Genomic DNA, 20754 nt, shown 5'->3' on the forward strand with positions numbered 1-20754 from the left:
AATTTTCTAGAATTGGAAATTTGTGCTAACTAACTATACATAAATATTCATAATACTCAGTGGGGTAGATGCATGTGAGGGTGATTTTATAATGAGAAAAACTGGCATCATTTTTGAGTGTAAGTCTTTGTTTTGGCACTTTCTAGGCATTATTTCATTTAACCATCACAAAAACCTGAGGAGTAGGTTATATCCCCATTTTGCAGATCAAGAAGCTGAAATCCAGAGAACTTAAATAGCTCGTGCAAGGTCACACAGCAAATAAATTGGACAGTTGGCATTTAGCCCAGGTTTGCTGATCTCCAGAGTTATGCTCCTCACTCCACCCTACTGTCTTCCTTAAGTACTGGTAGACTAGTCTTGCCTGCAAATCCACCTTTCTTATATAGATCTATATACATTCCTACATACTTCATTTGATTATCATATTTCTGTTTTCTGGTTGTTCTACTACATGTGACAGTACCGGAACATCTTTCTTTGCCATTTCCTTAGGTGGTCGCAATTGCCTGACGATGGATGCCATTCACATCAGCATGTCCAGTGCTCCCCTGGTGAAGCACACGGCAGGAGCTGGGCTCAAAGCCAACCGGCCCCGAGTCATGTCCAAGAGTGGGCACAGCAATGTGAGAATTGACAAAGTGGATGGCATATACTTACTCTACCTTCAAGACTTGTGGACAACTGTCATTGACATGAAGTGGAGATATAAGCTCACCCTGTTTGCCGCCACATTCGTGATGACCTGGTTCCTTTTTGGAGTGATCTACTATGCCATTGCTTTTATTCATGGGGATTTAGAACCAAGTGAGGATGTTTCAAATCACACCCCCTGCATCATGAAAGTGGACTCTCTCACTGGAGCATTTCTGTTTTCTCTGGAATCCCAGACTACCATTGGCTATGGAGTCCGCTCCATCACTGAAGAATGCCCTCATGCCATTTTTTTATTGGTTGCTCAGCTGGTCATTACGACCCTGATTGAGATCTTCATCACGGGCACCTTTCTGGCCAAGATTGCCAGACCCAAAAAGCGGGCAGAGACCATCAAGTTCAGCCACTGTGCTGTCATTACCAAGCAGAATGGGAAGCTGTGTTTGGTGATCCAGGTGGCGAACATGAGGAAGAGCCTCCTGATTCAGTGCCAGCTCTCAGGCAAGCTCCTCCAGACCCATGTCACCAAGGAGGGGGAGCGGATTCTGCTCAACCAAGCCACTGTCAAATTCCATGTGGACTCCTCTTCTGAGAGCCCCTTCCTCATCTTGCCCATGACATTCTACCACGTATTGGATGAGACGAGCCCCCTGAGAGATCTCACACCCCAGAACCTGAAGGAGAAGGAGTTTGAACTCGTGGTCCTCCTCAACGCCACCGTGGAATCCACCAGCGCAGTCTGCCAGAGTCGCACATCTTATATCCCAGAAGAGATCTACTGGGGCTTCGAGTTTGTGCCTGTGGTTTCTCTCTCAAAAAATGGAAAGTATGTGGCTGATTTCAGCCAGTTTGAACAAATCCGGAAGAGCCCAGATTGCACCTTTTACTGCGCAGATACTGAGAAGCAGAAACTGGAAGAGAAGTACAGGCAGGAGGATCAGAGGGAAAGGGAACTGAGAACTCTTCTGTTACAACAGAGCAATGTCTGATGGCGGCAGCCACCCCTGGTTTGACTCTGTGAGCTATTTCCACCTCTGAGCTCCTTTCGAACGCAAAGGTCACCACGAGAATGGAAATGTGTGGATTCACTCTAAAACACTGCACAGACATACAAAATCCACTTTTTTCCCTGGCACCTGAGCAAGCGTTTCTGTGTTTGAGAAGGTTCCTTTTCAACATGCTTTGTCTGAAGCAAACTCTCAAAATTCATATTTTCTAAGATGGGGCTGTATTTCCAAAAATTTGGTGTAGGGCAACTGAAATCATGTCGGGCTGGGTGGACAGTTAGCAATGCTGCTGTTGAAAGGAAATGCATTTCTACACAGGATATCAGCAATAACGCAAGGTATTTATTCTAAACAAGTATCAAAGACGTTATGGCCAAGAGTTGAAATGTGGTTCAGTATCCCTTTATACCATTGCTTTATAACACCCTCTTTTTAGGCAGAGAAAATGTTATATTTAATGGAGGCTATCAGGTAATGGAGTCAAGGGGACTCTGTGCTCACAAAAATAATAATTCCATTCTTACCTCTTTGCAATGGATTTAATTGTGCAGAGTGAAATAGAACCAATCAGGTATTAAGGACTGTGAAACATATACAAATGGAGTTGACTCCTTTGTTCACAGTAATTTTTTTGTTGGAATGTACTAGTCATTTTCTATTCAAAATGTAGCTCACAAACCAGCAGTATCAGCACCGTCCAGGAGCTTATTAGCAATATAGACTCTGTGGCCCCAGCCAGACATCGAGAAATAGTCTGTATCTTCACGAGATCTCCAAGTGATTTGTATACTAAAGAAAGCCTAAAAGATGGAAAAATTTCAGGGGAACTTTCTAAAGCCATAGCACGCCGTGGGTCCCAAACCCACATCGTCTCCAGACCTGTCCTTCTTTCTTCAGCTTATTATTATGGGCCAATATTCTTATCAGCCATTTTGTTCCTTGTCTGTTAAAATTGTCCACTAAGGAACTGCCACTGATATTCCAAAATAAAAAAAAATCACTTGAGAATAATGGTTGCCTCACTCATGCTAAGCATATGCATGTTGACTACAGTTAGCACAAAAGAAAAATGAAGCTGCATTTCAATCAGAAATTTGCTCAGATGTTGAAGCCTACAAGGTTGGATGGGGCCATGAGGAACAAGAAGAGCCGAGGATAATGAATTCACATACAGATGACTCTTTGAAGCATGAATGGGATTGGATGATATGATGACATGTAAAGAATGCCTTCAATATTTAAATAAATCTCATGCAACTGAGTGGTACAAGGGTAACATTTTACTCTTGGCAGAACTTAGGGGCCATGTATTTCTTTGAGGCAAAGAATATACATGGGCTGGGACTGGTTAAACGTGCAAAAGGTGAATTCTCATTTCATTCAAACCAGGACAGACTTTTTTACTCACTCAAGAAAAATGTGACTGTAAGTGGGTAGGCACCGTATAGATATACACGTGAGCCCACATACATGTACACACAGACACACACACGCACACACACACATCCATGCACATTCTAGCTTTTCAAGCATAATTGTGGAAATTATCAGTGAAAGACATTTGCAGTTAAGAAAGCAAGTCCTCGACAAATATGCTCACATATGTTTTATTCCACAAAAATGAAGAAACCAGGGCTCAGAGAAAAGGAGAAAGTAATCCAGATTCAGGTGATCAGTGAAATGATGCTATGGATTATAGCAAATGTAGTCATATCTTTATGCTACCACATTTTCAAATGTCCTTCCATGGGAGAGAAGATGTGGCTGAAATCTCTGACCTGGAGCCAAACATCTAACACAGATGTAAGAAGAACAGCGGTAAAGTTAGTTCTAGAGGTTTAAAGGGCAATTTCAATGCACAAGAGGCTTTTTCTTTATTATTCAGGAATATTTTCTCTCTTTCTGTTAATAATTTAATGGCAGATTGTTTTAGATCTTCATTCTTCTAAAGAAATTATGTTAGTTTAGTTAGACATTAGCCCTTTAGTCATTATGTGTGGTTTTTTTATTGTCTATTGTGCTATAATCGACAGGAAAATAATGCCACAGGCATGTTTACAGGTTTTCTGTTGCACTATTAAATTCTTTACACAGGATTTACATCAATGCTAATTTGAATGTGATCAAGATTAGGAAACTTGCATACTTCATTGTATTTGGTACAGTGATGTAGCATGAGATGGAGAAGTCTTTTGTTTGTTCATTTAGCATATCTATTTCAGCCAATCTGGAGGACTTGATCATTTGATCTTTTGCACTATACACAAGACAAATATGCAGTATCTTAAAAATCTTAAAAGCCAATACTTGTACAAGTCAATAAATTGTATTGTAATAGAATATCCTGTAAATAGTTTTAAACTTGTATCTGGTTTGAAAGTTAGCATTCCAAAAAAAAAGAAGAAGAAAGAAAGAAAGAAAGAAAGAAAGAAAGAAAGAAAGAAAGAAAGAAAGAAAGTTAGCATTCCCTACTTATTATTACTTTCTACACAAAACTCTGGTGTTAACATACTAGCAAAAGATGTAGGTGGCAAACTTATTTCATTATATCTAAACAGTCTTTTGACTGAGACAGATTCAAGCTCAATACCCAACTAAGAAATAATCAAACTAATGGAATGTTGTTGGCCCAAGAAGTCTTTTGTATTTTGAAACATTTCCAATACATTAGGCCTTCTCAGTGAGACCATTCAAATATGTCATGTTCCATTTGAAAAATCACAAAGTAAATAACAGCAAATCAGTGTAATCTGAAAGCTGTGTCTAATTTCAGTAAGAATATATATTGTACGTGCATGGTACCTGGTAGCCAACGGTCCCAGACAGCATAGCCAAGATTCACTCATTGATCCTCCCAAGGAGTCATCTTTGGAATCGGGTTGGAGTCACACATTAGTTCCTTTTCTCACTCGGGAAAATTATAGCACTAGATGAGACTCCGGAAATGTAAAATAACTGGCTAAAAGTGAAAAATGCTATGAATAAGTGGAGCAGATATTGAGATCACTGTAAACAATTATTCATTTGATTTTTCTTTGAATTTTCAATTTTAATTGATACTGATTTTGATACCATTGAATGTAAATTAAGATATATAAATAAGTGACACTTCTACTCCTATGTGATTCTTTCTCCCTTACTTGGATCCTCATATCATATCACCTCGAGAAACAAGGAAAGAGAGGTGAAAAGCAAAGAAGGCACTAGGCCTTTGCATTGGTAGCTGAGTAAAGAATTATCCCCACCTTTGGGCTCAGTTCTGTATTTTGTCACTATAGTCAAAGGGTAAGACATTTGACGCTCTGGCATAATGAATACTGCGAGCCTCTCAATCTTGGTTTTTCCTTCTTGCTAGACTTTTCTTTGCCTGTTAAGCATTTGAAACACATCATTTTGAATGCAGGTTATTTTATCAAAGCTTTCTGAGATGGTATTTTTTAAATGAAATATTAGCATTTCAAGTCCTGATTTCCATATTCTGTGGTTTGCACTTGAATTCCAGCATTTAACTCCAGATAGGTCCAAGATGCACTTCATTTTCTTCCTCTGGGAAGACACACCTGAAAGTGTAAAAGTTTAACATTTCATTCGTAATTGATTAACTACCTACATTTAACCCTCTGTGAACCTCAGGTTATTTTTAATCAGAATCGGCTGCTCATCCTTCCTTGGGCCTATGGACAGCAATCCCCAGCCTTTAAGAAATACTGATGGATTTTTTTTAAATTTTTATTTATTTATGATAGTCACACAGAGAGAGAGAGAGAGAGAGAGAGGCAGAGACATAGGCAGAGGGAGAAGCAGGCTCCATGCACCAGGAGCCCGATGTGGGATTCGATCCCTGGTCTCCAGGATCGCGCCCTGGGCCAAAGACAGGCGCCAAACCGCTGCGCCACCCAGGGATCCCGTTTCCTGAAGTTTTCCACTAAATACTTAATGAGAAAGAAACAGGAAGCAGAAATAAGACTTCAGCCACTTCATCTTTATCCTCTGTCAATTCTTCTGAGTTCAATTTCCTTTCTACTTAATGTGTGCTTCACTGGCTTTTCTTCATCTTTGTCATCTACTCTAACAAGTCAAATTATCCTGTGGATTAAAAAAAATTAACTCAAATTAGTAATTTGGGGGCATTTAGATGGCCAGAATTTGGGGATAGGGATTTTTATTTTTCAGTTGCTATGTTGCCAGTGTATAAGAAATAGAAAACCAACAAACAGCTAATTGCAGTTGATAGTTAATTCCTAATTAAATTACACTAATTGATTGTAGAAGTCAAAGGATATAATTGATATAGAAGCACAAAAGTCAAAGATGTCATATGTGTAGGTAAAAGCCATATAATGGGTTGATAATACCAGAGTGAGGAATGTCGGACATGCTGTATCTATAGGATATGTCTTGTATTTAATTTTTGTCCAGCATCCTGTATTAAGATGCTATAAATGTTCTATATTCATTTTTTTCTTAGAAAATTTACAAAATTGCACAGCCAATTAGAAAAATATTTCAAATTTAACTAAATGTCTTGTATATTTGTTTGCTAAATCTGACAGTCCTGTAGAGAGTATTCACATCATCCCAAGCTATGCCCAGCTCTAGAAGAACAACAAACAAATATCCCTTCATTTGGAAGCAACATTTTTCATACAACCAGCAATAAAAGGAGTATTCCAGAAAAATATTTCCTTGGCTTGCCCCATTAGTAAAAGTAAATTTCAGCAAAACACGGAGGGCCTCTGATACATTCCATACAGTGCAAAATAGCATGTTCTTTGAGGATGTCTATCAGGGAAAGGCCTAGAATGTGGGTTCAAAGTCTCCTGCCACATGGTGTACAAGAGTCCTGGTTTCCAACCCCCAGCCAGAGAATCAGGTCAATGGTTAGGGTGGATTCCCAATGACTAGTGAGTGGGCAAAGCCAAAGATGGAGAAATCAACTGAAAAGTCCATCACCAAGCTTTTGCTTCACACCTTGCCATCTCATGACGGTGTAACTATACTTCACCAGGATCTTATCTTCATTCAAGGCCAAACTGTATCTAGTATCCAGGCATTCCGATGCCCTGAAGATACCCAATTTCACCCCTCAAAAATTATTCAAGTAAAAGTAGAACCCATTCAAAATTAGACTCCAAGGAAGCTACCACAATTGATGGTCAAGTACCTATTAAAAAAAATCAGAAGTTGTTGACTCTGAGTTAGGAAATGTGACCTCTTAGTTTATCATTACTCTTATTGTTATTACTGCAAATGTCCTTAATATTATGGAAAAAGTAAAAAGCTTCCAAGAAGGTGATTGGAGGGGAGTTCAAAGGAGTGATTTTTTCATTCGCTATAATTTAACTATATTCTTTCATCTGTAATCAAATCTTAAGATTAAGGATGTTGTATTAAATCAAATCATTACAGGAAGTATGACTGTATCAGGGACTTTTTACAAAAACAAACTTCCAGATCACCAGAGGAAGCTGTGTTTGTGTGCTGACAGAGTATTAAATAGCAGGCAGTACAGGAAGGCAGGATAACAGCCAACTTGGATCTATTTTGGAAGAATTATTTCTGTAGGGTGTCATGGAATTGTAAGTTACATAAAGTATGCTTTGGTAAACAGACATCTCCATTCCAAAAGGACCCACTCCAAAATACCACTTAATCAAATTCACGAGAATGTTATGGAGATCAAAATCCCAAATGACATGCAGATTTTACAAGCAAACAGTCCCACTACTTAGAAACCCTGGCAGTGGGGCGCCTGAGTGGCTCAGATAGTTAAGTGTCTGCGTTCGGCTTGGGTCGTGATCTTCGTCCAGGTCCTGGGATCAAGCCCCACATCCAGCTCCCGACTCAGCCGGGAGCCTGTTTCTGCCTCTGCCTCTCCCCCTACTCATTCTCTCTCTCTCTCTCTCTCTCTCTCTCTCTCTCTTTCTCTGTATCTCATTGTCTCAATTGAATACATAAAATCTTTTTTAAAAATTGAAAAAAAAAAAAAAGAAACCCTGGCAATGTGTGCACAGCAAAATCTTGATCATGCCTCTGTCTCTTGTTACATACAGCACTAGATTTGATGGCTGCCTGTATTATGCCACAAGATGAGTGTCCATGCTTCCCTATGATATTTGAACTGGTTCTATGCTTGGATTTGCCTAAGCAGAATCATGATTTACATTTCTCAAGATTGAGTTAGTACCAGTTGGTGTTGGAAATCTCATACTGATTCCTATACTATGTCACCACCAAGCCCAATCAGACCATGACCAATCAGCTTGAAATATATACTTCCATGTTCTACAAACCCACACCTCGATTTGTCAAGCCATTTCTTGTTTTTGTAGGTATCTCCTCCTTTTCCTGTTTATATATGGAATCTCTCTAGTCTGTGAAACAATAGCAAATACAATAAAACTCATTTTACAATCTTGAGTTTCTTTTCATTTCATTGGAATGGTAACAGTGTCACAGTGGCACTCTGATGGAGAGGGATCTAGTATTTCCTCGGAGAGCTCAGAGGCTGTTTCCAGTGACAGCAACTACAATAATTTGGGACTGAGTAGGTACTAAAACCTTGTGAAGATGGGATTATCTGTCAGGGCCTGAAAGAATGTATTTCCCTTCCTTTTTTAGTCAAAGAAAAGAAAATGAAACCACTGTCTCATCTCTTTCTTTTGCCTCAATACTCTAGTGATCATTTCATTTTCATCACTGATTAAAGATTAACTATTTAACAACATCTTTTGAGCACCTCATCCTTTATCAAAGTCCTTTATGTTCCATTGCCCTTTTACTTTGATGGATTAAAAGAAAGAAAACACAATGTTATGTAACCCTTAAGGGCATCTTTATGGTGTAACTGTGGAACAACACGCCTATTTAAAATCCACACAGCAGAGGTAGGCAATGGGGACAGCTGTAGTGCTGGAAGCACCTTGCTGGGGAAACCATCCACACATACAACAGAATAGCAGCAGTAGCTCCAACCCTGCTACAGGTGTCTCCTTGGAATCTTCTCTTTTGAAATCCTGGCTCATTCACTTCTACATTCTCGGTGGTGCTAAGACTCTGTTCTTTGAGTGAGAACGTGACAGTTGGAAATAAAAAAAGGCTGGTGCCTATATTAAGAAGTCAAATTTGAGGATGCTGTCTGGGCAAGGAAACAAATTGTTTTCCAGAAAGTGCACAGTAATTTGGAACACAATAATAAGGCTCAGGAGTAGGAAACATTTTATTAATTTCAATTTGCACTGAATTTCTCAGACCCATATTTTTTTCTACCCCTTTATCTCAAGAATCTGCTTGCTCTTGTGGGATCACCTTGGCCAAGAACGGAGCTCTCCATGTCCAAGACTTAAGATAGCTTTTCCTTTACCACACCATATCCCTGGGGCAGTGAATATGGGCATTTGTCACAGCAGCACGGGAAGCTTTGCTTCTGGGCTAGACACAAGGCATCCTGGAAGCTGTCATTTCTCTTCTCAGAAATCCTTGGTTTTGGTAACCTGCCTTCAAAAATGTTAGACAAACAAGTTTAATGGTTTAATTTTTCATGCAAAAGTTCATACTCTTCCTGGAAATTCTTACTCATTTGAGATTTTTTGCCAAATTTCCTATATCTTTACTTGAATTTAACGTATCCATTATAGTGTTTAGCCTGTAATATATCTGAGTATCCCAAATGATTTTCACCCCGGGACCACTTTCTGTATATCTTAGACTTTCTGAAGCTGTCAGAAACTCTTGCTTTTGACAGTACACCTTCTCTGTAAACTCTGTTTACATGTGATTTAAAGATCTTCCACAACTCTGCTACAAACAATTAGACTCACAGTTTTATACCAACCCAGAACAGTGTGTGGTTTTCCTTAACCCTTCGCCCCATGCATCTGGATGACCTCTACATGTGAAACATGTTGTAGCATGTCTTATTGCCAGTACCTTTCTTCTGTTCATAACACACACACACACACACACACACACACACACGTTTCATGATTTCTGGCCATACCTTGAATTTGCAGAGAACAAACCATACTATGCTTGTAGGGTTCTGAATACTTCAACAATGTCAAATATTTATTAGTCCATTATATACTTGGTAAAGGAGGTAGGACATTTCTGATCACCTATACTTTGCAAGAGAAGACCCTACTGTTCACTGAGGTTAGTGTCTTACCTACTGTGACCTAGCAAGCCAGCACAGCAATCTATAGTTTTCCTTCCTGCTCTCATTTACATTCTCCTAAATTTACAATGTGAAATGGCATTATGGAGCTGATTTCTATGTGACATAGGTCAAAATCGGGCAGAATGAATCACCCAGTGAAAGCATAAGGCTAGGAGTCTAGATAAATTCCATGACGGCCTAGCATGCTGCAAGAGGCCTATTATTCAGAAGCCAAAACACAAAGGATAAGGTGCTAGAAGGCAGAAAAGGCATACAGGAATCATTCTGGAAGGAAAGGACACAGGGGCATGAATACCAGAGTCCAAACAGAGTCTACAGCCCTGCTATTCATCTAAGTAGGGGCAAATAGTCAAAGAATAGATGTAGGGGTGGCCAGGATTAAGAAATCCGGAAAGAAAGTCATGGTGACCAAGCAAATGCACTTTGTTTGGTTCAAGGTTCTTTATATTTATTGTCATAATGAATAATTGCAACATATTTCCTTAACACAGGTAAGCATTGTTAGGATCCCCATTTTACAGAAGATAAAACCGAGGCTCAGAGAAATTTATCAACTTGTCCAAAGCTATATAGCTAGTAAGGGACAGAACCATGAGTAAAGCCCAGACTGAACAAAGTGGAAGCTTGTCTTCTTCCCCAGTCTCTATCCTGCATCCCGGGTGGGCCCTTACACAAGGCATCCAAAGGATCCTCGCGGATTTAGTGGTTGATGTTTTTGGAGCAAAGCAACATTTGCTTGGCCCTCAAGTGTTTTTGCCAAGTAAAAACAAAAGCATGGTTGAGTTGCTGTGTCACCACAGACCTGGCCCATGAGGGCTGAATCAATGCTGAAGAACAGCAACACAAATAATAAAGGATTTTGTTCGAGTGGGTGGCATGGTATGTTTCCAACCAGTTGTTTTGCTGTGTTCTGAAGACCTGAGTTGTAAGGATTGATACTGGGATCTTTAGTGAAACTCCAAGGTAGGTAATCACTTCAAGATCTTGGCTGATTGAGTGAGAGACAAAGAGAGTTTTATAGAGATAAGCAAATACTACAGAATCAGCAGAACTTTCTGGAATCTGGTACTGAGTATACAAAGCCTATTGGGGGCAAGTGAGTGGCCCCAGCACACACTGTCACTGCTATGATAATGGCCAAGGCTGGAGTGGGAGTGATCAGGATCCAGACACCAAGAAAAGCTAGAAACACATGATCACAAGGGAGTCTCTAGAAGCTGACTATGAAGGGAATTCTAATGGATAGGTCCTGACACCAGGAAAGACAGGTCGGCAAATATCCCCATTTTGTGGGCAAATGGGAGGGAAGGGTGGTATGAATCCACAACAGAGGATGAGATCAAGTGAGTGAAGTTTCAGGAGCAGGCCTCCAGTCCCAGGGTCTCCAAATCAGGAGCAGAATCCTGTCCCTAGGAATGCATGAAGAAAAGCAGGGAAGATCTTTTTTCTGGAACAAAAAAGAAAAAAAAAACTGAGGCTAGAATTCCAACACAAAGAGGCTAGCTGAGATAGGAATGGAACTGGGTAAAATACTGTGGCTTCTTCCCGGAAAGAAGTACAACTTGCTTTGTCAAGGAAGACTCGGTGAGGACTCAATGGCCCATCACATCTTCACTTCCCCTGAGTAGAAATCAAGCTGGAAACCAGAGCTCATGCTTCAGAGCTCCCTAAAGCAAAGCTGGGAGGCCTAGAGGCAAGAACACCTTTTTCCTTCCAGACATGGTGTGTAGTTTACAGACAGAAAAAGTAGTTCCTTGCTTTACTTAATATTTACTCAGTCAAGCCGGGCACTTTAATAATCACCTGATTACAAAGCCACGTCCTTGGAGTGCTGTGATCTCCACATTAATATTGACTTGGCAAATAAAAATGCAATTGATAAACTCAACACCCAAAAAACAAATAATCCAGTCAGGAAATGGGCAGAAGATATGAACAGACATTTCTTCAAAGAAGACTTACAAATGGCCAATAGACACATGAGAAAATAAATGTATCATATCACTTGGCATCAGGGAAACACAAATCAAAGCCACAATGGGATACCACCTCACACCAGTCAGAATGGCTAAAATTAACAAGACAGGAAACAACAAATGTTAGCAAGGATGCAGAAAAGGTGAAGCCTCTTACACTGTTGGTGGGAATGCAAGCTGGTACAGCCACTCTGGAAAACAGTATGGAGGTTCCTTAAGAAGTTGAAAATAGAGCTACCCTATGACACACCAATTGCACTACTAGGTATTTACCCCAAAGATACAAATGTAGTGATCCCAAAGGACACCTGCACCCCAATGTTTATGGCAGCAATGTCCACAATAGCCAAACTGTGGAAAGAGCTGAGATGTCCATGGATAGAAGAATGGATAAAGAAGATGTGGTATATATACAATGGAATATTACTCAGCCATCAGAAAGGATGTATATTTACTATTTACATAGACGTGGATGAAACTAGAGGGTATTATGCTGAGCAAAATAAGCCAATGAGAGAAAGACAATCATATGGTTTCACTCATATGTGGAATATAAGAAACAGTGAAGAGGATCATAGGGCCAGGGAGGGAAAACTGAATGGAAAATCATCAGAGGAGAAAAACCATGAGAGACTCTTAACCTTAGGAAACATACTGAGGGTTGTTGGAGGGGACTTGAGAGGGATGGGATAATTGAGTGACGGGCATTAAGGAGGGCACTTGATGTGATGAGCACTGAGTGTTATATGCAACTCATAAATTATTGAACACCACATCTGAAATTAATAATGTACTAAATGTTGGCTAATTGAATTTAAAAAACTTTTTAAAAAATATTGATTTGGCAATGTTCCTTGCACTAAGAAGTTCAAAGCAGATTGCTAAAAGAGCCATACTATTCATATTCTTTTCCTAGGGCTGCCATAACAAATTGCCACAAACTTAGTGGTTTATAGCAACAGAAATTTGTTGTCCCAGTTCTGGAGGCAAGAGTCTGAAATAGGTTTTCAGGGCTGTGCTCTCTCTGTAACCTGTAAGACAGGTTCCTTTCTGACCTCTTCCAGGTTCTGGAAGCCCCGGACATTCTTTGGTTTGTGGCTGTACCTCTCCAACCTCTGCTCTGTCTTCACAAGGCCTCTCTACCTGGGTCTTCGTATCATCTCTTCTCAATGTGTATCTTTCCATTTTAAGGACACGAATTAGATTGAATTAAGGACCACTTAATGAGCTCGTTTTGATTTGATTACCTTTGTAAAGACCTTATTTCCAAATAAGATCACATTCTGAGGTACTAGGAGTTAGGACCTCCACATATCTTTTTGAAGGGACAGTTCAACATATAACACTCTTCTTTCCTATTGACTTCATCACCAGCTTGTCTACACTCAACCCTGCTCCTCTTCTCCTCCTTGGAAGAGATACATGCTCCTCTCAATTACAGTGACTGTCCTGCATCTCCCAGTGCTGCGTAATGGACAGACAAAGCAGATCTTCAGCAGATTTTCTGTTGTAATTTGATCATAGCTCTGTGGAAACCATGGCAGGGGACACTCTTAGATAGTCCTTCTGAAAGGGTTTCTGGTTTTCTGTGTAGAGAACAAAAAGTCTTCTTGGGAATCCTCTCCACTGCTTCATACATGGGATGCCTTTTTTTTTTAAGATTTTATTTATTTATTCTTGAGAGACACACAGAGAGAGATGGAGACATAGGCAGAGAGAGAAGCAGGCTCCCATGCAGGGAGCCCAGTGTGGGATTCGATCCCAGGACTCCAGGATCACGCCCTCGGCCAAAGGCAGATGCTCAACTGCTGAGGCACCCAGGTGTCCCCATGGGAAGACTTTTTGACACTGGTTTTCATGAAGTCAGAGTCTAGCTGTAGCCTCTACAAGTTCATCACATACTGGGCTCCTTGCCACCACAACTGCTATCACAAAGAGCTTGCTGATTTCCCAAGACTTGAAAGTACTTGATTTTTAGATGCATTTCATAATTCTGTGTCTGTAATTTTTGGCATCTTGTGTCCTCTACTACAAAGGTTAGGAAAAACCCTTCTTTCAATTAAGGCATGCTTCATGGAGGCAGCTCTGCAGGGTCCACAGTTTAGAGCTAAGGAACAGCTGCTGCGTTCTCACACTTGCATCATTTTGCTGAATCAGGTGGCATCACATGTTCTGAGAACAATGCTCTCATTCATTGTTTTCATCCTCAAACCATCTCCTCTCCTAGCACTGGAAACCTGAATTCCACCTTGCTACTCCTACCTCTCTCTAACATAATCTTCCTTTCCTTTTTTTTTTTTTAAGATTTTATTTATTCATGAGAGACACAGAGAGAGGCAGAGACACAGGCAGAGGGAGAAGCAGGCTCCATGCAGGGAGCCCAATACGGGACCCGATCCCGGGACTCCAGGATCACGCCCTGGGCTGAAGGCAGGCACTAAACTGCTGAGCCATCCAGGGATCCCTCTCTAACATAATATAACCCATTGCCAGTCCCTGTCCATAGTACCCCTGACATGGCTTTCATTCTATTGCTCCACCTTTTGTTCAGGCTGTCATCATCCATCATCTGTTTTATCGAAAAAGCTTTGCAGTGGCTATACTGTCTCTAGTCTTTTTCCCTTCCAGTCCACCTACCATGCTGTACCCAGAGTGGTCATTCTAGAATGTATGACATTAAAATCTGATCATATTACATCCTCACACCGAACTTGGCTCTTCAAAATAAAGGTCAAGTGTCCTAACATGAATTGATGGCTTTCTGAGGTCTGGTTCCTGACAACCACCTTCTTTTGCTTCGCATTCTGTCTTCATACATCATACATCCTGAACCATTTGGAATTTCCTGAATGCTTCCTCCTCTTTCCAGCCTCTAGGCTGTTGGGTACGCTTCTCCCTCTGTCTGGCACGTCCCTGGCCAAGTCCTGAGAGTGCTGCTGAATGCCTTGTTTGAACGGCTTTCTTGACAAGTCTGTGATATCCCTGATATGGTCTCCTGGCCACTCTATTGTCTCCCCATAACACACAGCTCCAGCCTCTCAGAAAGTTTCCCTGACGTTATTGAGCTTACTATGCCTATAGATAATAGTCCACAACTGCCCAGCTATATCTCCAGAGCCAGGCCTTACAACTGGGCTGCTTCCAGGCCTTGATTCACTTAGGTGAGTGACTCAACATGGATTCTTCTGATAAAACTAGGGTGGAGTGAGGTAAGATAATGAAACATTTGCCTTGGGTACTAAATATAAGGGGTGCTGAAAAGTAAGTAATCAAGACGAATATTTTGAGGCGATCGTTTTTTAAAACCAACATTAATGTAAAAAAATCCATGATGGACAAACTACCAAAAATTTAAATAAAGATAGGATCAGTAAGAGTGCTCAAAGGAAATTCTATAGCTTTAGGTCTTTATTTTAGAGAAGAAAGGCCTAAAATCAATAATTTACTCTCCAGCTTGAATAAGTTATAAGAATAGTAAATTGAACCCAAAATAAATGGAAGGAAATATCAAAAACAAGCCAGAAATCAATGAAATAAAAAAATATAGGAACAATAGTTTTGTTTGAAGTAACAAATTTAACCTTCTACAGATAAAGGCTATGCATGCTGGGGAAAGATACATAAAATTAGTTACCCAAGGATTCTACAGAATAAAGAGAAACACTCTCTTAAAGAGAGTTGAAATTCATGGGAATCAACAAGTATGGGTGAAGTTCCCATCTGTGTTGTCTTGCCCTAAGACAACTGCAGTTGTGATGTGTCATAGATCAGCTAATACTCCTATGAAAAGTTATCATTCTTCTGGCTCAAGATAAAAGGGAAGGTGCCCGAGGCAACCAGGGTTACTGGAGGGTGGCAAAAATCTAAGAAAGAGGGGAATGGGAATCCCTAATTCTGTGCATAAAATCTAGAAAAGTCTGTGGGTGACCACTGAACCATTTACTCATGGGGTAGACTTCAAAGTCCAAACTAAGAACATAGGCACTGCATAACCGTGGTTGAGATCAAGTTTGAAGTTTAACCCTACCCAAGTTGTTGCCTGTTAAAAGAAAAGCATTAGCACACTTTATAAGAAGGACACTACAAGTCCTTAACAATTTTCAAGATACAGTGCAAAATTAAATGACATATAAAGAATCAGAAAAATGTGACCTAGACTCAGGAGAAAAGACAATAAACAGAGGTTGACCGAGATGACTCATAAATGTTAAAACTGCTCAATGAGACAGAGAAAATACAATGGTGATGAATGAAAAAATAAAACTCACTAGTAATATAGAATGTATAAATAAGAACCAAGCTGAAATTTTGGAACTAAAAAAAATAAAATATCTGCAATAAAAAATTTACTAATGGGTTGAATAGCAGAATGGAAGTGAAAAAGGGAAGGATAGGTAAACCTGAATATATCAGAAGTAGTCAAACTAAAGAAAAGAGTGGAAAAAAAAAAGACTTTAAAAAGTTGACAAAGCCCAGGGACCTGGGGGATAATGATAAATGCCTAACGTACAGCCAAGCAGAGACCCAGTCAATTCTATTTTTAGACATTACCCAAGTGCAAGGAAAATATATATCATTCAAAGACGTATACATCATTGTTCATGGGAACTTTATTTATAATAACTGGAAAATCTGTGAATAGCCTAAATGTTCATCAATAGGTGAGTGGGTTAACAAAATGTGATCTACTTGTACAATGGGATACAATAAAAATTAAGATCTACTGATGAAAACAACAATATAGATGGATCTCAAAGTCATTATGATGAACAAAGGAAGCCAGCTAAAGAGAATACATACTGCTTTTTCCATATAGAATTCTAAAATATTCCAAATAATCTATTGTAACAGAAGGATAACCAGACACTGCCTGGGGTCAAAGGTGGAGAATGAAACAGAAAGCAAAGGGCATGAGGAAATTCTTGAGGATGATGGAAATGTTCAGAATTTTTGTTGTGATGACATAGTTTTTTTTAATCTCAAAACTAAGTTCTAGAGGTCTACTGTTTGGCATAGTACCTATTATTAACAATAAACTATTCTAAAATTTACAATATTTTAAGAGGATAGATCTCAGGTTAAATAGTCTTACAAAAAAATCTCCACAAAATGGAACATAAGGAAATTTTTTGAAATAATGGATATGTTTAGAATTTTGGTTGTGGTGATCGTATCATGTGTGTGCACGTGTTCAAATTCATGGACGTACGCATTAAGTGTGTGCTGTTTTGTTTGTCAATTATACCTCAATAAGCTAAACACCCCCCCACACACACACCCCACACACACACCAGGACAACTTAAGTGAATGAAGTTATTATATCTTAATTTTACCACAATAAATAGGATTAAAGAATTAGTGTACATGTTAATCACTAGGGAGCTAGCTGAAATGAAGATTCTGATTCACTAGACTTGGGATGGGTCCTGAGATCCCTCATTTTTGTAACAAACTCCCAGATGATACCAAAGCTGGTAGTCGAATTCTATACTAAAGGGAGCCTGAGACCACATGACTAAATCTAGATATTGCCAAGGAGCATTTTATAAATCCTCTTCCCATGTGTGATTAGCATCACCAATCCCATTCTTACAGAGCTGTGGCATGTCCCACAACTTTTCCTATATAGTCTTATCAATCTGTGAGAGTCTGACAGAAATAACAATCACCTCTGACATTAATTAGGCACGTACTAAGTTCTCACAGCAGCACAGAAATTGACTCATTTAATCCTCAGTGCAAAAGCAGGTACTATTACTATCCCATAACAAACAATACCAAGACTAAAGCAAAGTGAGTTTAAAGGATTTGCCAAGGTCACTCAGCTGATACCCAGAAGAGGCAGACTCAGCCACAGACAGGCATTGCTCACTTCATCATTGTGCTTTATGGCTTCTCCTCAGAAGAATTATCATCTTCCAAGTGTGGCAGGTTCTGGCCTGAAAGTCAGAGCTGCTGATCCATGCCAGGAATCTTCCCACTTTGCCATTCCTTATGGAGAGCTTTACTATTTCAACATCAAATATTTATTGATCACTTGCCAGGTGTCAGGCTTTATCCACAAGACGGTAGTGATCTTGGCATGTTCCCCTGAAAGTATGGCATCCATTGGCAGTTTGCTCTTTGCGGAGTTTGCTGAGAATGCCCACTGGCATTCCTCACCCTTTTTCCATTTTCCTAGTTTTGATGTTGTGTCAGAGCAAAATCAGTACCATATTTTTCCTTAATGTCTCTTTGTACCAGAGTCCAGGCTGTGGGAGAACCATGATATGAGCTTCTGGGCACTTGATCCCTGCTATCAAGGGAATGGAGTGGTGATCAGATATCCCTGTTGTAAGGGAGACTATACATGAAATAGAAGTCAGGGAAAACTCTGGAGTTTCTTCTTAGAGGCCCATCAAACATTTCCATCCAGTCATTTTCTAAGGAGGGAGCAGACACCCTGGGCTCATCATGCATCCACCAAGTCTCCTGATTGTAAATGTTTAAAACTTCCTTTTTTTCCTGTTGTCTCAATGTGCCCACAAATAGGCTGCAAGTACCCCACCCAGGATACCAGGTGTACCAGGGTGATAAGGCTGGTTCCTTCCACAAGTTCCCTTCTTTGCCCTCCCTGACTGTGACCTAGTGACAACAAATGTACCAGTAAAACCCACTCACACTTTTTTTTTAAAGATTTTATTTATTTATTCATGAGAGACACACACACACACACAGAGAGAGAGAGAGAGAGAGAGGCAGAGACACAGGCAGAGGGAGAAGCAGGCTCCATGCAGGGAGCCCAACGTGGGACTCGATCCCGGGTCTCCAGGATCACACCCTGGGCTGAAGGTGGCGCTAAACCGCTGGGCGACCTGGGCTGCCCCGGCTCACTCTTTTGCTGGTGTACTCCACCTGACCCCACTACAGGCGCTTGTCCTTGGGTGTCACACCCTCTGGGCTTCCCACCTGCGTGGTTGAACCCACTCCCTGAGTGTTCTGTCCATGTGGCCCCTACATGCTCTACCATGCCATGCCTCTCTCCTCCAGGACCTGCAAGCATAATCTTTTATTTTCATATGCCTCTCTTTTGCATTATTCTGTGCCCACCCAGATCAGTCACCAAAGAAACCCATTTTAAGTCACATAACTATTCCTTACAATACATGATTCTTCTTTCTCCTGCCTGAACTGAGGGTATGAGAGTTCCAGGTCCCCAGGGTGAACCTCTAGCAGCAAAGTTTGTAGAAGTCGGGAGCTGGGCACGGTATCCAGAGACTTCTAAGTGAAACATTGACAGTGTCCATTATAGCACAGGAGCCTTTCAGAGCAGCTGGAAGGAGGAATTTCCTGAAGGGCAGGGTTGTTGTTGATAAGAACAGATTAGCAAAGAAGACAGAACCAAACTGTAGTAACAAGACCTCTAACTGTAGGTCTTCCCTGAGGCAGAGACCTGGACTCTTGACCTCTCCAAGTCCTCACATATCTATGAGTCTACCTCAGAGAATTTTGAGTCTATTAGGACTTTGTGGGTTCCACAAAGTGGAACATCAGCCACCAGAGAGGCTGATCCAAGGGGACGCTGGCCAGGCTCACTTCCCAGCTGAGGACATGGCTTAAAAACAGACTGGGCAGCTTCCTGGTAGTCCCGTCGCTCTTACGGAACAGTATTTTGGTGAGCCGAGTGTAAATGAATGAGAAACACATGGATTTAATTTCCCTTGAAATTAGGGATGGGTGAGCCCAGCCACAGTTTGGAATTACTGAATGTCTCAAACTATTTTGTTCAAGTGCTTTTGGTTCAGAAAAACCAACACCATGGTTCTGTAAAGCATGTTTCTCCTCATTTATATGAGCCTTCATGTATTTTAAAGAGAATTTGATCTTCATACTTCAACTTCTTTGTATTCCACTTATCAAGATGTTTAATAAAATTTCTTGGAAGTCTGAGAAACGCTTTATAACTTTTATTTTCAAACATCTAACTTAGGAAAAGGAAACAATGGGGAAGTTTGGGGAAATCGTATGCCAGAAAATGTGGGTGGGGGTTAAAGTTCACACTTTTAGGAAGTTCTTAGGGCCCAGAATTACATAGCCATATGTAATAGGTGCACGGTCATAATGTGCTAAAGTAGTATATTCAAAAGCCTCTTGGAAAGTGCAGGGAAATGTGGGTAAGTTCAATAAGGACAAGCTTGGGGGAGACTGGAAAGTGCGGTGTCAGATTACTCCAGGTCCTATCTCTTGTCAGGATGTATACCCTTAGCAGCAATAATAGAATGGAGCAGAACTATAGCATCCTAACATCACCCACCAGCATGGATCTCCACCATTGTCCAGGAATCTCTTTGTTTTACAAGACAAGTAATAAAAGAGTTGCTTATGAACTGCTAAAGGGTGGATGGATGACAGAGGTGGTGGGAGAAATGTGTCACAGGTGTTGGGTATAGAGGGGGAGGGGGAGAGCTACTGCTGGAGGAATGCTAGTGCCACTTTTGTTTCAGTAATGTGGCTCCAACCAAAGACACACATGTGAGTCCTAAAGAGCTGTTTTCATCCAAAGCTCAGCTTCACGTTCCAATACACCAAGTAAGACACAAAGTGGAGAGAGGCAGTTGTCTCCCTTTTCATGGAACGGTCTTTTTGCCTTCTGTTGGAAGCACAGTACTCACCAAACCCTAATGGACCTACTTCTCTTCACAGTGCCATGGGCAGATCGCGGAGTACTGGATGCTGCCCAGCAGGAGAAAGGAAGGAAATAACAGACTCCTTGGTTTTCTGATAAAGTTTGTCTCAGGTGCCTGGGGGATTCTCAGAAAAACAGTTTGTGGTGGGGACTTTATGTAGGAAACAGTAAAATTTACTGACAAAATCCAAAGAATAAGATAATAGGATTTATTATGGTTAATATGTGTCCCATTTCAATCCCCAGGCTGCGTACACAGAACAAACACAGAT

General features: G+C 40.5%; 1 protein-coding gene across 3 annotated transcripts in view; it reads left to right on the forward strand.

The window, feature by feature from the left end:
- Window positions 1-2922, forward strand: part of KCNJ15 (potassium inwardly rectifying channel subfamily J member 15) — a 42712-nt gene extending 39790 nt beyond the window's left edge. For all 3 annotated transcript variants that reach the window (XM_055313504.1, XM_055313505.1, XM_055313503.1), the window contains exon 3: window positions 496-2922. In XM_055313504.1, the coding sequence (XP_055169479.1) occupies window positions 516-1643 (1128 nt within the window). In that variant the 5' untranslated portion in view covers window positions 496-515 and the 3' untranslated portion in view covers window positions 1644-2922. The remainder of the gene's footprint in view (window positions 1-495) is intronic.
- Window positions 2923-20754: the final 17832 nt, after the last annotated feature.

This window comes from Nyctereutes procyonoides, unplaced genomic scaffold (genome assembly GCF_905146905.1).
Source record: "Nyctereutes procyonoides isolate TBG_1078 unplaced genomic scaffold, NYPRO_anot_genome, whole genome shotgun sequence".
In the NCBI taxonomy this organism is placed as follows: domain Eukaryota; kingdom Metazoa; phylum Chordata; class Mammalia; order Carnivora; family Canidae; genus Nyctereutes; species Nyctereutes procyonoides.